Source organism: Podarcis erhardii (genome assembly GCF_964252035.2).
Source record: "Podarcis erhardii genome assembly, chromosome: 2".
NCBI lineage: Eukaryota > Metazoa > Chordata > Lepidosauria > Squamata > Lacertidae > Podarcis > Podarcis erhardii.
Window position 1 is genome coordinate 89,672,384 of NC_138498.1, and position 18,324 is coordinate 89,690,707.

An 18,324-nucleotide genomic window follows, 5' to 3' on the forward strand; every position below is an offset into this window, starting at 1 on the left:
GACACCACCAGGTGAATGTTGTTGTATTCCATTCATTTGAAGAGAAAGAAAATGTTAACCTTTAGGGTGAGAACAGATTTATCTACTTACTCCTCATGTAACAAGGACCCTCTATTCCTAGGTGAAATATTGTACTCAAACCTCTATATATCCCATGGCTAAAGAGGCAACATATATTGGCTTCACATAGTCTGCCATTATTTGTGGTTGCCATACTCCTCTTTCTTCCCTTGAGTCCTCTGGCACACATAGAAAAATCAGGGGAGTGGTTGTCTCTCAGTGCTTTGGTCTTTGGAAGGGGCATGAGCAGTGAGAATCTTTGTTATCAAGTTAAAATATGGAGTCAGAAGCCAAACGCTTCTCTCCCCTGAATCTTCTGTTTAATCCAGAGTGCGGAAGAGGGGCAAGAGATTGGTTTCTCAGTTGGCACAGTGAAATACACCCCTTGAAAACGTGCAGGGAACTTGGAGTTTTGCATTGAGCATGTGGGAGAAGGATTGTCACCATTGGTGATCTATGACCTTTCCCTTCCTGTCAGTTTCCAAACTATGCCTATCCTAACTACCAGTAAGGTGCTTGAAAATAGGAAGGCGGACAGACTCAGACACAAATGAGCATAAACGTTACGTGGATTGGGGTTTTGCTTGGAAAGGATGGTCTTGTTAGCTGCTGAAGTACCGTAGTTGGTCTAATAATACAGTAATTCGCCCAGTTCTGGGGGGAAGCATTGCAGTTCAGCACAAAGCATGGCACTGAAAGTCACCTTAATTTAACCACTTTCTGAATAATAACCTGACGCTATGCATAAATTTATGCAGTGAAAGTATATTGCATATAATTTTTTGTAATGTCATGGTTTTAGCACTTTAAAAAAGCTGAATCAACATAATGTGGTCCCCGCCCACCTTTTCAGAAGTTTCTGTGATTTTCGGAAATTTTAGTGTGTTGTGTTAATTTACAAGACTTATAGTTATCTAGTTGTTCTTGTTGCTCCTCCAGAGAATTAAAATGGTAGCCTTAATTCTTCTAACACATACCATGAAATTAATGGATTTATCATTATGTGCAATAAAACTGATTCCAGCGCAAAATATTTGATGGGTGCACAAGAATGTAGTGTTTGTTTAGCTATATTAAGTTAATGAACTGTAAAGATAAAATAAGTCCCATAGGGAACAAAATAGTTTCCTTTTTTCATTTTACTGGTCTGAAAATTATTCAAGAGCTGGACAAATTATTTTCTCTTGAATTTTGCTACCTTGTAGTTTTTATTGAGCAGTAGTAGTTGGGCACAGGGGAGACAAAGAGAAGGAAAAGCTTTGTAACCTGGGTACATCTCCCCCAGTGAAATTAATTGTATTATTAGACAAACTGCTTCAGCAGCTGGCAAAACAGCAGGAACACGTCGATTCTGCTTCCTTGGTTACAGGGAGTGATAGTGTACTTGACCTTCAGAGGAGCAGGGTCATAGAGAGGGCATTTTTAAACAATTCTGTCTGGTTTTGTGATTGGAATCTTTATAAATGGAGCCCGGATACAAACATTTGGGAACAGACTAAAACTGATCTCTTCGTTTCTCTTCGATTGTTTTGGCCAAAGATCTTTGCTGAAGAAAAATGTAAATAAAGCTGCAGAAGGATTTGACACTGTAAGTACTAGAGTCTGTACAGTATCAGGCGAGAGGCTCCAGGAAGCAAATGATTCAAAGGTTATTGAAGATGGGAGTGTTGTTATTTTTAAGAAGAAACATTTATGTTAAATGTATAGTCCGTTCACTTTGCTTATCTAATCCTTGTAAATGTTTTAACTTAAGAGCAATTTTAACTAAGAGTATATTGCTAATACTGCTCCTAGTTTAAATTGATTTAAAATTCAGAATATTCTAATTTCACAGTAATGGCCATTTATCTGGAAGCTGACTTCTAATTAATAGTTTGAATAATTAGCACTACTTGTTCTCTTTAGATAGTATGTACAGTATTTTAGCACAGAATTTTAATCCACAGTTTATAGCAGTTTCTACAACAAGCGTATTAAGATTTAGTTTGTATTTCCTGATAAACTAGCATATACTGCCTTTTGCTCAACAGAAATTAAGGGTTATTACAGGTTAAAATTTCAGAGTAGGAATAAATCTGATACCAAGTAAACTGTTTACCTACCAATTGCCAAATGCTGCAGATGACTAACCTTATTCTGACCTGTGTATAAAGGTGAGATTTAAAGAGAAACCGATGGGTACTGACTGTAATAGTTGTAGAACTACAGATATATAGGATTCAAAATAAATTAGTTAGAACATGTTGGGTAGCTTTAAAAGTGGAGTTAAATATTTAAAGTTAAATGTCCTTTTTTTTTTTTTTACATAATGCAGCATCTTCTCAACATTTGCTATATTTTGTCAGTGTCAAAAATGCAAAGTTAGCTTTTAAACAGAAAGCTCTTGCATTGTGCTTTTGAACTTTCAGCATATGTTCTTTCCTTATGGATAACAATAGCATTCTGCGAGTCTTATACCATTTCATTGTGTGGGTGATAGCTAATGTTAGTCATACACAGAGTAACATTGATTACTGGGGGGCCTGTTCTGAGTATGACATTATTGGATATCACCTGTTTATTTACATAGCTGGTCTGTTTCATCTAAGATCTGTAGGCAGTACAGCACCAAGGACCAAGCTAAGGAGCTGCAAACCACTTGTATATTTCATTTGTGTTTACCTAATTAACACATTTTGCATAAAATTTTAATATGGTGGCTTTGTGTGCTTTCCCCATGATACTCCCTGTAGCTGTAAGATTACAAGTGACATTCTGAGGATATTTTTCTTGGGAAATAATAATTAGTTAATTGTGTTCTTAATGTAAAAAATAATTAGTAGCCAGATAATGCTGTTGCATGTGTTTCATATTAAAATATCATTCCTTTGTATTTATTTTTATTTATGCACTGTTTAATTACAATAGTCTCAATGTGGTGTAAAAGGAACACAATACGATATAAATAAACATTGGTTAAAACTATAAAAATAAAATTAATTCAGAATACCTTCCAGGTACAAAAAGAAAAGCCTCCAGTAGGCACTGGAAGTTCAGAAGGGAGGTAACCAGTCTTACCTCAGTTGGAAGGGAGTTCCATAAAATGGGACCACAATTCTGAATGCATGGCTGCTGGTAGATACAAGCTGTGTATAAAAGCCATGGTGAATCACTGGCAGTGACTCCCCCAAAGACCTTAGTGGTGTCTTCAAGAAATAACGGATCAGGTGGTCCTTGAGGTATCCTGGACCCAAGGTATTAAGGGCATTGTAAATTAACACAAGAACCCTGAGCCTGGATAGGGATTGTTTTGTCTTTACATGCTTTTTGTTCTGTAGAATATATATTTGCTTAAGGGAACAATTGTGAACGTAAGAATTTCTGTTTGTCTTGTGTGTGAAAGGACACTGAGCAAGATCACTTATTTGATGACAAGTGGCCAGAACTTTCTGTTTGGTTGACTGCTAGATGCATATTCCGAATTTGCAAAATAATAGCTACAAAATGCTTTATATTGTCATATTTGTAAGACATGTCTGTCTGAGGAGTCTCTCTGTGTCTCTCTCTCATTCTTTCTTTTGCCCTAGATTCTCTTACATAGAAAAAATGATTCTTTCACAATGGCTCGGTTCAGATGCAGTACCAAGTTGTTGTTTGGCATTATATACACAAGTCTTGGTCTTGCATGCTCCCTTCTCCTTATGCTATCCCCGACTTTGGCTGCAGTCCTATCTATACCCACTTCTTTGGGAATAATCCTCATTGAACTCAATGAGATTTACTCCTGAATACATCTGTACAGGAGTGTGCTATTAGTCATGACAAACTATAGTTTGCCGTGAACATCTAAACTAAGCAGGCAATGGAAAGAATCTGAGCATGCTGTGGAGGAGGGAGTGCATGATTCTGAGGCTCAATTACTTTCGTATGGTGAAAGAAAGCAGGCTGCAACTACAGATGGGTGAAGGGTTGGACCCGTCACTGATGCTACATTTACCAGTGGCTTGTTTGCACAACCTAAGCAATAACCCTTAGTATCTATTTTTTCTTTCTCCCATAAAAGTGAATGACTGTCATTAGTGCCTAGCAGAGCAGGAGTAAACTGCTGCAATTGCACACCAATGTGATGGTGAATGGCCTGTCCTCCACTGACAGGGATCCCATAGAGAGGTCTTTCATACACACATCTCAGGTATCACTCAAATATTTGACTTTTTCTATGCCTGCCCCACATTATACTTATGCTTCTATTTTAAATTAAGACAAAAATTAACAACTGCATACTGAACTCTTTTTATTTAAACCCCCCCCCACCCACTAATATCCTGCCTATGGTGGCTCACAAACATCAGTTAAGGCAATATACAGTTTGTAGAATAATTAAACAAGTGAACAAAATAGCAGCTAAATTCATAGAAGGCAGAAAGAAACTAAATCAAACTAAAAATACAGCAAAACAAAAATTTGCAGCACACCAAAACACTGGTAAAGATGGGGCAGTGTGAGCCTCCTGGAACTGGGAGTTGCACAGCCCAGCTGTGCAGTTGAAAAGGCCCCTCTCATGCCCTGACCACTTAGTCTTCAGTGGCAATTGGATGCAAAGCAGGGCCTCTGATGAATATGGCAAGCAGGCTCATGTTGGAACTAAACTATCCTTCATGTATCTTGGTTTCAACCATTGGGGACACAGGTGGGGAATCCCTGGCCCCTTTTCAATCTCGCCCATTTCCAACAAGGAAATTATGCTTGTGGAGGATCATTTGCACAAAAGGGCCTTTCCCCACTAAATTGCTGCAAACAGGGATTTCGTGGGTAGCAGTTGAGCAATGGGTTAATCCTCCCTTTTCCACACTATGCTACTCCATCCTCAGCCAAGTGATAACCAACACTTTGAATTGTGCTCAGAAATGAACTGGTACTCCATGCTGATTGAACAGTATGAAAAGTATTTGTTCTGAAAACGAGCCTGCAACAAAACTCTGGCTTCCAAATTTTGTATCAGCTGAAGTTCCTGAATAGTTTTCAGAAGCAACTTTCTATAGAGTTGATGTGACCAACGTTAGATCTGCTTTTTACAGAAAAGGGCACAGTTGGTACATCTCCTGAAGCTATGCAAGGGCCCTCTTTTCCACATCCAATTAGTAGTCCTAAGAGGCTGTTGAAGAGGCTACCAAAAAAATCTAGTACTGAAACAAAAAAATCTAGTACTGTACGGATACAAAAATTATCCTAGTGGAGCCAGGCTAATTCAGGCAACATTTCCTGTGCCGCAATCTATCCTTACCTCCTAAGTGGAGTGCTGCTGTCCTGGGCTCCATATACAGCCAGGAACAAGAGTCTTGCAGTCCTCTTCAGGTCTCTTGGGCAAAGGGCTCAGGGGTAGGAAAGGGCCTCCTCTGTTGAATGGTTTCTTTAAATGTAAAGGTTCATCATTGTTCCACCCGATGTGTATGTCCTTAAGGGGCCAGAGCAAGGGCCAGAGCAAAATAACGAGACCCAGCTTTACAGCTGTGAAACATAGCAGGTGCTGCTGAGTTGTACTGATTAAGGTGTGTCAGCATTTGGGTGTAGTATATAAGGAGCAGCACCTAGCTCTCCCATTTCCCTGGGGGATGGGTTGGTGGTTGGGTCTGGTTTGTTGTTGATGTATTTAGTGTAAATTGAGTTTTTGTTTTTGTGATTAAAACCTTGTTTAAGTACTTTTTGAGTCCCTTTTTAATGCATGGTCTCCCCAGCAAGCTCTCTGCAGCGCTACCATACTGCAAATAGCCAACATCCTCAAGGCCTTCTCCAAATACTCCATATACAGGGCCGCCTGCTCCAAATCTGAACCTCTGTTTTCTTTCCTCTTCTCCCACAAACAACTGATGTTCCAACATTCTATGTCTTAACTGCTTTCAACACAGTCTCAGTAACTTCTGGTTCCGTTGGTCCTCCCTTCTCCCCCTTCTGTTGATACAAACTGTTGTTTGCATTTTGTAACCTTGCAGGCATTTTTGTTACTTCAAATAAATAGACAAACAAACTTCTGCATATCCAGGAAGCCCTCATCTAGAAACCACTCCTTTATTTTTAAATGACCCTATTTCATTTTCAGGCACTCGAGCGTCTGAGTTCACTGTTACAGAGTGTAATCATGATGACTCAATATTTGGTTGGTTGTAGAAGGAAACTTCTAACTTTCCTTTCAAAAATGGAAATGTATGTGAATGTCTTTTTTTTTTAATGCCCAAACAATCAGTGCTACCCCATATTTAATTCTGTATATGATTTCTGGTGATCAGTGCAACACTTACTACCTTAACACTAGACAAGTAGCATCTTATCTATAGTCCTAAACTGGGAAATCCGATTTCATGGCTGATCATCCTTGTTAGAGGAAGTGTTAGTCCTTTGGGTATGGGAGTAATAGTGAATTGTTTCAGATAAACATTTCCTGCTGGAAGTACTTAGTATTTGAGTTTTAACCATTTTCACAATTTTGTTTGCCATGCATTAAATCAGTTTTTAAATTATTCAATATAGGTGCAAACCGTACAGACAACATTATCTGAATCTCCAGTGATGACCAGCCCTTCCCAACGCATCCAGATAATCTCCACAGATTCTTCAGTAGCTTCACCACAGCGCATTCAGGTATAACAGTTTTCCCACCTGTGAATTTGGTTATATCATCTGACTTTTCTCTCTAGCTGCTAAAACTGTATTTTCAATCATAAAACAACTTTATTTTAAAAGAATCATAGTAGGAAGGGATCTTGAGGGTCATCAACCCCCAGCAATGTAGGAATCTCAGCTGAAGCATCCATGACAGATAGCCATCCCACCTCTGCTTATAAACCTCCAGTAAAGGTCCACCACCTTCCAAAAGACTCGGTTCCACTGTCAAACAGCTTTCACCATCAGAAAGTTCTTCCTGATATTTAATCACAATCTCCTTTTTTGTAACTTGAAGCCGTTGTTTCGGGTCCTAGTCTCCGGAACAGGAGAAAACAAGCTTACTCCAACTTCCATGTGACAGCCCTTTAGATATTTGAAGATGGCTATCATGTCTCCTCTCAGATGCCTCCTATTCCAGCTGAGCATACTTGGTTTCCAGACTTTGATCATCTTGGTTGCCCTCCTCTACACTTGTTACAAGCTTGTCAATATCCTTAAATTGTGGTGTCCAGAACTGGACAAAGTTTTCTAGATGTGGTCTGACCAAGGCAGTATAGAGTGTTACTGTGATTTCCCTTGATCTGGAGCTAGACTTCTGTTGATGCAACCTAGAATAGCATTAGCCTTTTTTCTTTTCTTTTCTTTTCTTTTCTTTTCTTTTCTTTTCTTTTCTTTTCTTTCTTTTTTCTTTTTCTTTCTTTTTTCTTTTTCTTTCTTTCTTTCTTTTCTTTCTTTTTTGCTGCTGCATCACGCTGTTGACTTGTGTTAGGCTTGTGGTCTACTAAGACCCCCTAGATCCTTTTCACATGGCAAGCCAGGTGTCCCCTATTTTTGTGCAGCTGGTTCTTTCTGCCTAAGTGCAGAACCTTACATTTGTCCATTTTGGAATTCATTTTGTTAGTTTGGGCCGTTATCCAATCTGTTGAGGTCTTCTTGAATCCCAGTTCTGTCTTCTGCAGCATTTGCTACCCCTCCCAGTTTGGTGTCATCTGCAAATTTGATGGACATCCCCTCAATTCCTTCATCGAAGTCATTTATAAAGACATTAAACAACAATGGGCCCAGGACAGAATCCTGTGGCTCCCACTTGTTACTTTTTTCCAGGATGATGAGAAGCCATCAATGAGCATTCTTTGAGTTTGGTCAGTCAACCAGCTACAAATCCACCTAACAGTAAACTTGTCCAGCCCACATTTTATCAGCTTCTCCACAAGAATATCATGTGGGACTTTGTCAAATGACTTCAGTTTAGCTTTGAGGTCATTAACAGTAATGTCACTGTTGTTGTTTCCCCGCCCCTACATTTTTTTACCCATATGTTCTCAATCCACCTTGCATGTTCCAAGTCATGGATTTCTTCACAAGTGCACACATCCTTTACACAAAATGCTACCCCTCATCCCTTCCTATTTGGTCTATTCCTTTTGAATAGCTTATACCCCTCAATTTCTGCATTCCAGCCAAGTGTCTCATCCCACTATGTTTCACTAATGTTTATTAGCTCATATTTGCCATCCTGTATTAAGAGCTCAAATTCACCTTGCTTCCCATTCTCTGTGCAGTAGTCTAGAGACAAGTAAAACCATGCGTCATTCCCTCCAGCTGTTTTCTTCTTATAGTTTCCTGCCCTTTGACAGGTTGCTATAGCACCACCTCAGTTTCCTGTGCATCAGTGAAGCTGCTATCCCCAATACCAGCTGTTCTCCTGTTGTCTGTACTATTGTCTCTCTCCCCCTCAAGTTTTAGTTTAAATCTCTCCTGATCAGATTCGCAAGATTCTTAGCAAGCACATTCTTGCCAACCACCATAAGGTGCAATCCATCTCTTGCCAGAAGTCCTCCTTCATCAAAGTGGAGACCATGGTACAAGAATTCAAACCTTTCCTGATGACACCACATGTGCAGCCAGTGATTTACTTCCAGTTTTTTCCTTTCTCTTACTGGTCCACAACCTTCAACAGGAAGGAAAACCAGAAAAAACACCTGAGCCTCAAGGCCCGTCAGCTTTCTACCCAGAGTCTCATAGTCCCTTGTTATACATCAAGGGTGTGTTGATACTAGCAGTATTGTTTGTACCCACATGAGTCATCAGGAAAGGGTTGAGGTCAGTAGGCTTAATAAGACGTCTCTGTCGCATTGTGAATCTTTGCATCTGAAAGACAGCACACCTCCTGTTAGCTCCGCACACTACTGTCTCAGTCCCCTTCAGTAGGGAATCCCCATTACATCTCTCTTCCTCATCTGAGGAGTGACAGGAATTCTTCTGTACATTGTACCTTACATAGCCACCTCAAGTACTGAGGTCTGTGACTGCTGTCCTTGCTCCTCTGGTCCAGAATCAGTGTCCGAGATGGGGGCATGTAATCAATTTTGCAGCTCCAGTGACAGAGCATAGCTCCTGATAGTCCTGCTTCTGTATGTCCTATTCCTCCAGTGGTTCATCTTATGCTTCCTAGGGGCACCCCTCACTGCATTACTGTTCCAGGACAGTCCACTCTGCTCTATCAAGAAAATCCTCATTTTGCCCAATAACTCAAGTGTGAGTTACAGTATCTCTGCCAGTATGAGTTTTCTTAGTTCAGGTGTAGTTTTGCACATTCTCAGGCAGGAAGACAAGCATGGCACAGATGTTGCAGGCCACTGCAGCAGCTTTCTTGCCATCCATGTCTCTTGGTCCTAGATCTTTCTTCTATGTGTTCAGTTTCATCCTTAGTGAGAAGACAGTATTATTACTAATAGTTATTACTTAACAACTGCCAGATTTTGTTTCATTATTGGAACTGTATTTTATGTTTACATCTTGCCACAGAAATTATTCTTGCTTATTTGTGCACTGTGGATGGTTGTGTGCATTGGGTGGAATCCAGTTGGTCCTTCTAGCACTATTGTTCCAAAGGAGGCATCTGCTAATGAAGATGGGGAGGCCAGTTTCCTCCTTTCTATTGCAGTCCAGCACCCCCCTAAAAAAAATGTTTTGGAGGGTTTGGGGACCATTCAAAACAAAATTTCAGGGGGAATTGTGGGCTGTAGTGGGGAGAGTAAACATACAAAAATAGTCTCTTCTACTGATCCACTTCTTACTGGATCAGAAGTCTTTGCACTTGTGCAAATGCACCAATTGGATGTAGCCAATTCATATTCCATACTGATTTGCATTCTGAGTTGTCACATACATAAAATGTACATAAAAGTTTTTTACTTCTTCTATACCCTTTTGTGGCTTAACTGCACATATAACCTAGCAATGGAGGGAAAACATCACTTTACGAAGTTATAAAATATGATGCTACTAAATTGTTAAATCTCACATGATAAAATATTTCCATTTTTGTTATAGATTGTCACAGATCAGCAAACAGGGCAGAAAATCCAAATAGTAACAGCAGTGGACTCATCAGTCTCCCCAAAGCAGCAGTTTATATTGGCTAGTCCAGACGGAACAGGAACAGGGAAAGTGATATTGGCTGCACCTGAGGCTTCTAATACCAAGCAACTTATCTTTACCACCACAGATAACATTGTGCCAGGCAGAATACAGGTAAACACAGCAACTAAATAAGGGTATATGTGTCAGCCATTAATAAAAGGAAACATTACATAGCTTATTAAAAATAAAATGTTTGTTTCATGGGATGATATATGCCGCGAGTATAAGATGTACACGTAATCATAAAAGTAATCATATTCACCACAATAAATAAATATGAATGCTAAACAAAAATAATTGTTTCTGAGAATGAATTATGTGTTATATGAGGCAGAAGGTATATAGTTTTTCCTGGATTGTTATATATACTGATTCAATGGATATGCTTAATGGTCAGTTATAACATGTATTGTTACAATCTGATTCATATAAAATGATTTACCGTTGAAGGATTGCTTGTTTTATCTGAAAAAAATGTAAGTGCTGCCACAGTTGAGGTGGCTACTGATCAGCTCCTCGCAGGGTTATTTACTTAATTATACAATAATTTATATCCTGCTTCTTCACTCAAAGTGGCTAACAAAATATAAAAACAAACACAATAATAAAACAAGCCATAATTAAAACAAGTTACCAAAAAACTAAGACAAAAAGCGGCTTGAGAGAACAAGAGCAATGAGAACCAGAACAATAAATAAATTAAATTAAGTAACAAGCAAATATTTTATTGGCAGCATTCAGCACCAATTAAATTGAATTGAATTTTTCAAGGGTAGCTCCACATAGAGCATGTTACAGTAGTCCAGTCAATATGCAACTAATGCATGTTGGACCAGTGGTAGGTCTGACTGCACCAGTAATGGGCACAGCTGGCACACCAGCTGAAGCTGCACACAACAGTACTGCAGGCCACTTGAACATATTGTAACAAGACCAGATCCAGAAGTACTCCTAGGCCACAAGCCTGATCTTAAGAGGAGTGCATCCTGTCCATAATAGACTGATATTTTATCCCTATTCTAGTAGGCCTACTGGTTGATAGTACCTCTGCCTTGTCCAGATTTAATTTCAGGCTAGTCAGTCCATCACTGACTTCAAACACCAATTGAGCAGCTCTTCAGAAGGAGATGGCAATAAGATATAGAACTGAGTTATAAAAATTGCCTCTAGAAGATTGCCTCAAGGGCATGCTGGTCTGCAAGACTTTTGGCTTGATTATGAATGTATGGAGCAAGCCTGCCATATGATGCCAGCCAGAAAACATTTAGTTGCTGAGCTGTCACTAATGTGATTTTTCTCTTTCCATTGGCCTGTTGTTAATCCAATATAAGGTTTTTCACGTTGTCTTCAAACCGCACCTGCACCTCTGCATCCTTTCCCCCTTTTTTCTCACTGTATTCATATTTGTCCATTTCATTATTTTTTAAATCTCAACTTTTCTGCATTTTTGTTTCTTACTCACTGCTGCTACTTCTGCATGGAACATCTCCCTTTCCAGAGTCTCCATACTTCCCCCTTTCTTTCCTTGCAAAGTACCTAAAATCCTGTCATTACTTTCACTTTTCTTCTATGTTAACTTGAATGGGACTTCTGATACAACTGTGTTTAAAATATTTAGGCAGCTCCTTTTTTATTTAATTTGAGATGGAGAGTGGCACTGTAAGCCTTCTAAATATTTCATTTTAGATTGTGACTGACTCTGCCTCTGTGGAACGTTTGTTGGCTAAAACTGATGTCCAGCGACCCCAAGTAGTAGAATATTGTGTTGTCTGTGGAGACAAGGCATCAGGTATGTTCTGTAGGAGAATTATTAGATGTGGTGCAAGAAACTGACTGTGCTCACTGATGTCAAAAAATGGCACTTGTGGATTGTTAAACAGATGAATTTGATTCTAGAACATTGTTCTGGCAAAACAACTCAAGCTAGATATTGCCCAGCAGGGTGTAGTTCTATTCCACTTTCTCCTGAGAGTAAGTAGCAATATTCTGAGGGCCTGGAGAAGAATAAGCTGCTACATGGCATAGGTGGTGTTGAGGAAGCTTCTGATTGATGACATGAATTGCCTGGCCACATTTGGATGTGCCTGGCATAGCAGCTTCACAACAGATGGAAGTTTAAAATCAACCCCTAAAATCAACCCCTTCAGTTATGCAAGCAAAACTCAAGCTTACAATCCAAATATACAACCCTCAGAAAATAAAGTATTTATCACCATCAGGGTAAACCTGGGGATTATTGCAAATATAGTCTGCTCAACTACTTTAACTTCAAATTCCAGTATTTTGATGCTCCTACGTACATCACACCAGTTAGCAACAGAAACGCAATAGCAAGGCCATTCTTGTTTCCTGAGCTGAATGAAACCATAGTTAGCATTTTCTGCTTTCTGAATATCTGTGGGTAGATACATAAATTGAAAATCTGGCATAGGGCTAAGTTTTCATTTTTTTTAATGCAGAATTCAGCATTAATGCTACTTCAGCTGTCCAGCTTGTTTAAGTCAACTCATTGCTGCCTAACAATCATAGGAGGGACATTGTTTGAAGACACAGCACCAAAAACTCATGCCAAACAGCATTATCCCCCTAAGAGAAGTTTTCTCTTATTAATGGTTAATTTGTGCCATGCAGCATGAGGACTCCTAATGCTGACACAAAATCAGGAGCGGCCAACATGGTGAGGTGGTGCTGTGTAGGCATTCACCCAACAGCAGCATCACTGCTCGTTACCTAGACAGGGGTGAAAGGTCATTGGCAAGGTCAAGACTGCTTGGATGCATCAGTGCACCTGTGCAGCCCCAACCTGACCACCACTCTGCCCCACCCTTTAGGGTTGCTGCCATCAAGGGGCGCTGTGGCCCCCTTCTGCCATGTCAGCCACTCCTGCACAAAATTCAGTGGCTAAATTGCTGACTGGGAGCCAGACAAATGCAGCATACATGATGCCAATCTTAGAGCCCTGATCTGTTTCTGGTCACAGTTGAAAATATTGATGTAACCTTTAAGGTTATATGGTGAAGACTTTTTGCTTACAAGAAACCCACAGCTTATTAACTATAGATGCCTCAAATACCAGGGTAAAGGACCTGTTTCTCCCTCATGAATCTGCCTCAATGTTACAATCATCCTCAGTGGCCCCTTTTCAAGTCTTCCACCCTGGCAAGGAGATTGGACTTATAGCTGTGGTGCTCTTGGTACTGAGTCTGATGTGTTTCATTTGCCCATGACTTAGATTATGAGTTAAACTGGCCCTACACTGGCATATATTTAACTGTTCTGTGTTTTCTACTTTTAAACCTTGTTTTTTGGTGTTTTGAATGCAGTTAGTTGGTCTGCCTTCAGGCTGAAAAGCTGGATAAGAAATATTCTAAATAAAATAAATGCTACCATTTTAGAACCATACTAGTACATCACTGATGGGTTTAAGCACAAAATACACCCCAGTCTAACTAACAGAATAGCATGAGACTTTTGTGTGTATGTGTGAAACCTGAAAATGCATGCAAATAGTTGCGGATTTTCTTCTGATTGGAATACAATGCATATTAAAAATGTGAAAAAACGGAAAAGCAAACCACAGCAACATCTGAACAAAGTACTCTGCATATTATAAAATTAGTTCTAAAATCCATCTTCCTGTCACATTAGTTGTATATTTTTAATTTCTGGGTTTTTTTTAGGTCGTCACTATGGTGCTATCAGTTGTGAAGGATGCAAAGGCTTCTTTAAAAGGAGTGTGAGGAAAAATCTGACCTATAGTTGCCGTAGCAACCAGGACTGTATCATCAATAAACACCATCGGAATCGCTGCCAGTTTTGTCGGCTAAAAAAATGCCTTGAGATGGGAATGAAAATGGAATGTGAGTCTAAAATACACAGAGTGGTTCTTTGTCTATCAAGTGATAGATATGCATAGACAAACAGCCTGTTCTGTCAAGTATAGCTTAGAGGCTTGTGGTTAAATCAATTTCTGTTGTTCTTTTTTATAATTTTTCATTATCCAAAAATAAAAAATTATTTACTGTTTTATATTCTAAGTCCTAGTTTTTGGATCATTTGCATTGTGAATGTTAGAAATAAGCATTAACTGACTTAGAATGTTTTTTGTTACTTCAACCATGTAGCAGCAGTGGTTGAGGTTTGATAATATTCCAATCACAAAAATACAGTGGTGCCCCGCAAGACGAACGCCTCGCAAGATGGAAAACCCGCTAGACGAAAGGGTTTTCTGTTTTGGAGGCGCTTCACAAAACGAATTTCCCTATGGGCTTGCTTCGCAAGACGAAAATGTCTTGCAAGTTCCTGCAGTTTTTTTTCCCTTTCCCCCCTTTTTTCTAAGCTGCTAAGCCGCTTATCAGCTGATCCGCTAGGCCGATAAGCCGCTAAAAGCCACTAATAGCTCTAATCCGCTAAGCCGTCAATGGGCTTGCTTCGCAAGACGAAAAAACCGCTAGACGAAGAGACTCGCGGAACGGATTAATTTCGTCTTGCGAGGCACCACTGTAGCTAAGATGCTATTCATAGTGAAAGATGTATCTAAAGGTCAGATACCTTGAAAAATGGCAGTATGATAAGAAATAAGAAAATAGCCACAGGGCATGAGATCCAGTAGCCTGACAGTACAACTAGGCAGAACATTGGAACACTACTAAGTAAGATGGCATGACTTGACAGTGATGAGTAATGTCTAGGATGGGCATGAAAGTTATACAATGGTAGAAGCAATGAGGTCACTCTTAAATGAATAGAAGCTGCTTTTAGGTAGCTATTATGCTTAATAATGCTGCCATGTCTGCAGGTATCCAGTCCTGGTTTAGGTATGATTCATAGTGCCAAAGCACACAGAAATGCCGTTTACCTTCACACCACAGTGGTACCTATTTATCTGCTTGGACTGGCATGCTTTCGAACTGCTAGGTTGGCAGAACGGCTAGCTGGGGCAAAGCAACGGGAGTTCACCCCATTGCACAGATTCGAACCGCCAGCCTTCCAATCAGCAAGCTCAAGAGGCTCAGTGGTTTAGACCACAGTGCCACCAGTAATCAGCCATCTCCACATTTCTGAGATTTAACTATTGGGTAGAACTGGAACTGGTGCAAAGCATTCACTTTCACTGAACCAAATTGAGCTAAGACTGTATGCAAGCTAAAGTCCTGCTTTAAGAATTTACATGTTTTACAAGTCTTTAAATGAATGATTTACTTTTAAAGCTCTGTATCTTTATGTGATTTAGCTGTACAGAGTGAAAGGAAGCCATTTGATGTGCAACGTGAGAAGCCAACGAACTGTGCTGCTTCAACAGAAAAAATCTATATCAGAAAGGACTTGAGAAGTCCTCTAATAGCAACCCCAACTTTTGTAGCAGATAAAGATGGGGCTAGGTATGTGACAAATGAATCTTACTGAGGTGTATGTAATTCTGAGCTCTTTCAAAGTCACAGAAATAGAGGATAGCATTTAAAACGTGACTCAATTGGTTTCTAATTAGTCCCTAGTTTTGAGATGGTTCTTTCTTGTGAGTTCAAATGCTATTATAATGTATCAGTATGGAACTTTCCATACTTACTTGGATACTACCTGTCTTAAGTCATGATGTTAATAAGAAATTTAGCTTCTTATTCTTATTATAAAGGACACAATACAGCTTAATGTATTACAGAACCTTGCCTCAAAGGATTTGTACTGTTCAGGCTGAAATGAGGCTCTGATATTGTAAACTCCCTGAGACAAAGACTTGTCATGTGCTCATCTCTGTTGTATCATGCAAAATGAAAGGGCCTCTTTCTTTCACAGAAGGCGTTGTGATCCAGTAAAGGCTCTTGCTGGAGCAAGTGGGGAAGTGATTTTTGCTGAATTTCCTCTTCCTTCTGCAGTCTCCCTCCCAAGTGCCACTCACCCTGTAACAGAAAGATCCCCTAAACGTCTAGTCCACATTCGGGGCGGGGGGCATACAGGGTAGAGGATGAATTGGTAAAAATCGTTCTACTCCTTCCCAGCAGTGTGACCATTGTATGAGTGGAGTTCTGCTTACAGGATATCTGGGTCCAAGTCCTAAAGTGTTTACCTGTCTATAGGAAAATAGCCAATATTCACATTTTAAATCAGAGGTGACTAACCTGTGGCCCTCAAGATGTTGTTGCATGACAACTCCAGTCATCCCTGGCTGGGGCTGACAGGAATTGGCTTCTAACAATATCTGGAGTGCCATGGATTAGCTATCCTGCTTTCAAACTTGAAGATACTTTGATAGAGAAATCTATCAAAACTGAAAGGCATGGCACTACTTTTGATTATCTGAAAGGGAAATGGTGTGGTTCTTTAATAATAGATTATTACTCATGCTCCCCTTTTTTGAACAGATCAGCTGGCCTTCTTGATTCAGGGATGCTTGTGAATATTCAGCAGCCGCTAATAAGAGAAGATGGTACAGTTCTCCTGGCTACAGATTCCAAGGTATCTTCCGTAGATTTCACTGTACAGTCCATATTTTGTTGCTTCAATAAGGTGCTTTCTGTGCAGATATATATGAATACATCATTCCTCACAAGGAGCACAGCTCAGTAAAACTATTGAAGGATGATTGTGTGGAGTAGAGCATATCCCAGCAATGAAGAAAAAAGACTTGGCTCAATCAATTGGCCAATTTATATTTTGTTTATTTTTTCTTTTTCAGTGTAGTTTTAAATTGATTTTCTCTCCATTGCCATGTTGGGAAAGTGGCATAATGGTTTTAATAAATAAGTTTACTTAACACGTATTCTTTACATATATATATATATCTTTTGTAGGCTGAGACAAGCCAAGGTGCCTTGGGGACGCTAGCAAATGTTGTAACTTCACTTGCCAGTCTCAACGAGTCGCTTAATAATGGAGACACTTCTGAAATTCCACAAGAAGACCAATCTGCAAGTGAGATCACTCGGTAGGTACTTCATATTAAAAACTTACTTATCTCCCAGTCCATTATATGTAGTTAGTTAACTGAATAAACTAGAGCAGCAGCATGCCAGGCTATGGATAATAGGCAATGCCTTATATTAAAGCATCACTGTCAAGTTCTATATTTAGATTCTGTCATCAACCTGCATAACTTTAATTACTCTGTTTAGCATTTCAGGGAATGGGTTATAAATAGCAAGATAACAGAATGCTGCTGTGAAGATGCTATGACAGTGAAGGGATTTTCTATTAAACTATTTCTAATTTGCTGTTTTCTAGTCATGGGATTCTACTACAGAGACTCTTTTTAAGTTTGTAATGGATACAAGTGTGACCTAGAACAAAAACTTTCAGTGTGGAATGCTTCTATTCAGAGTTCCAGCCATTTTGTTTCATTTCATTCACTGACAACGTTCAGTCTTTGGAAAGTGGGGTGAATTCAGCCCTTGGAGTTTTTATACCTCCCTTTTGTGTGTAGAAGTTGCCATTTTGGTAACGAAAGGCTACATACTCAGTGGCCTGGTTCGCATGTCACAGTAAGCCGAACTATGGGTTACCAGGACCACACCGAAAATAAAACTGACATCATAATGCCATTATACAAAGCTGTGGTGTGACCTCACTTGGAATACTGTGTACCGTTCTAGTTGACTCACCTCAAAAAGGGTATTGTGAAATTAGAAAAGGTTCAGAAAAGGGCACACTTGAACCTTGTGGGGATCCTCTGAAGATGAACATTGGAAGATTCAGAATAGTTAAAAGAAATACTTCTTCATGCAGCACATAGTTCAGCTCTGGAACTTGCTCCCCAGGAGGCAGTGATGACCACCAACCTATGTGGCTGTAAAAACGAATTAGACAGGAGAAGAGGGATTATCAATGGCCACTATCCGTGATGGCTATATTTGGCCTCCACAACTGGCGACAGTAGTGCTTCTGAAAACCGGTTGCTGGAAGCAACAGGAAGGGATAATGCTCTTGTGCTTGAATCCTTCTTTCCCACAGGCATTTGCCCACTAGATGGGTCGTTGGCCTGATCCAGCCGGCTCTTCTTAAGTTCTTATGTAGGCTCCTGAAGAGGAACTTGCAGCTGCTTTGCTCCTTCCTGGACTTTTTTATTGCTGCACTGAGCTAAGCCAACCCAACCCAACCTGTGGCTTCCTGTGTTGCCTGAATTAATCTTGACTATAGTTCTTCAGTAGTGAGGAAACAGCTTGGCCATGAGCGTACATTCAGACAACACACTAAGCCAACCTTTGG

The 18,324-nt window shown here is 39.8% G+C and overlaps 1 protein-coding gene across 8 annotated transcripts in view; it reads left to right on the plus strand.

Moving 5' to 3' along the window:
* The window catches only part of NR2C2 (nuclear receptor subfamily 2 group C member 2), a 33,996-nt gene that overhangs the window by 6,316 nt on the left and 9,356 nt on the right, over positions 1–18,324 (plus strand). For 6 of the 8 annotated variants that reach the window (XM_081852973.1, XM_081852976.1, XM_081852978.1 and 3 more), the window contains 7 exons: positions 6,565–6,675; positions 10,036–10,236; positions 11,812–11,914; positions 13,806–13,985; positions 15,359–15,506; positions 16,485–16,578; positions 16,914–17,047. In XM_081852973.1, the coding sequence (XP_081709099.1) occupies positions 6,565–6,675; positions 10,036–10,236; positions 11,812–11,914; positions 13,806–13,985; positions 15,359–15,506; positions 16,485–16,578; positions 16,914–17,047 (971 nt within the window). Of the gene's footprint in view, positions 1–1,539; positions 1,649–6,564; positions 6,676–10,035; positions 10,237–11,811; positions 11,915–13,805; positions 13,986–15,358; positions 15,507–16,484; positions 16,579–16,913; positions 17,048–18,324 lie in introns of those variants that run through there. The other 2 variants (XM_081852980.1, XM_081852977.1) reach the window with 2 other exon arrangements.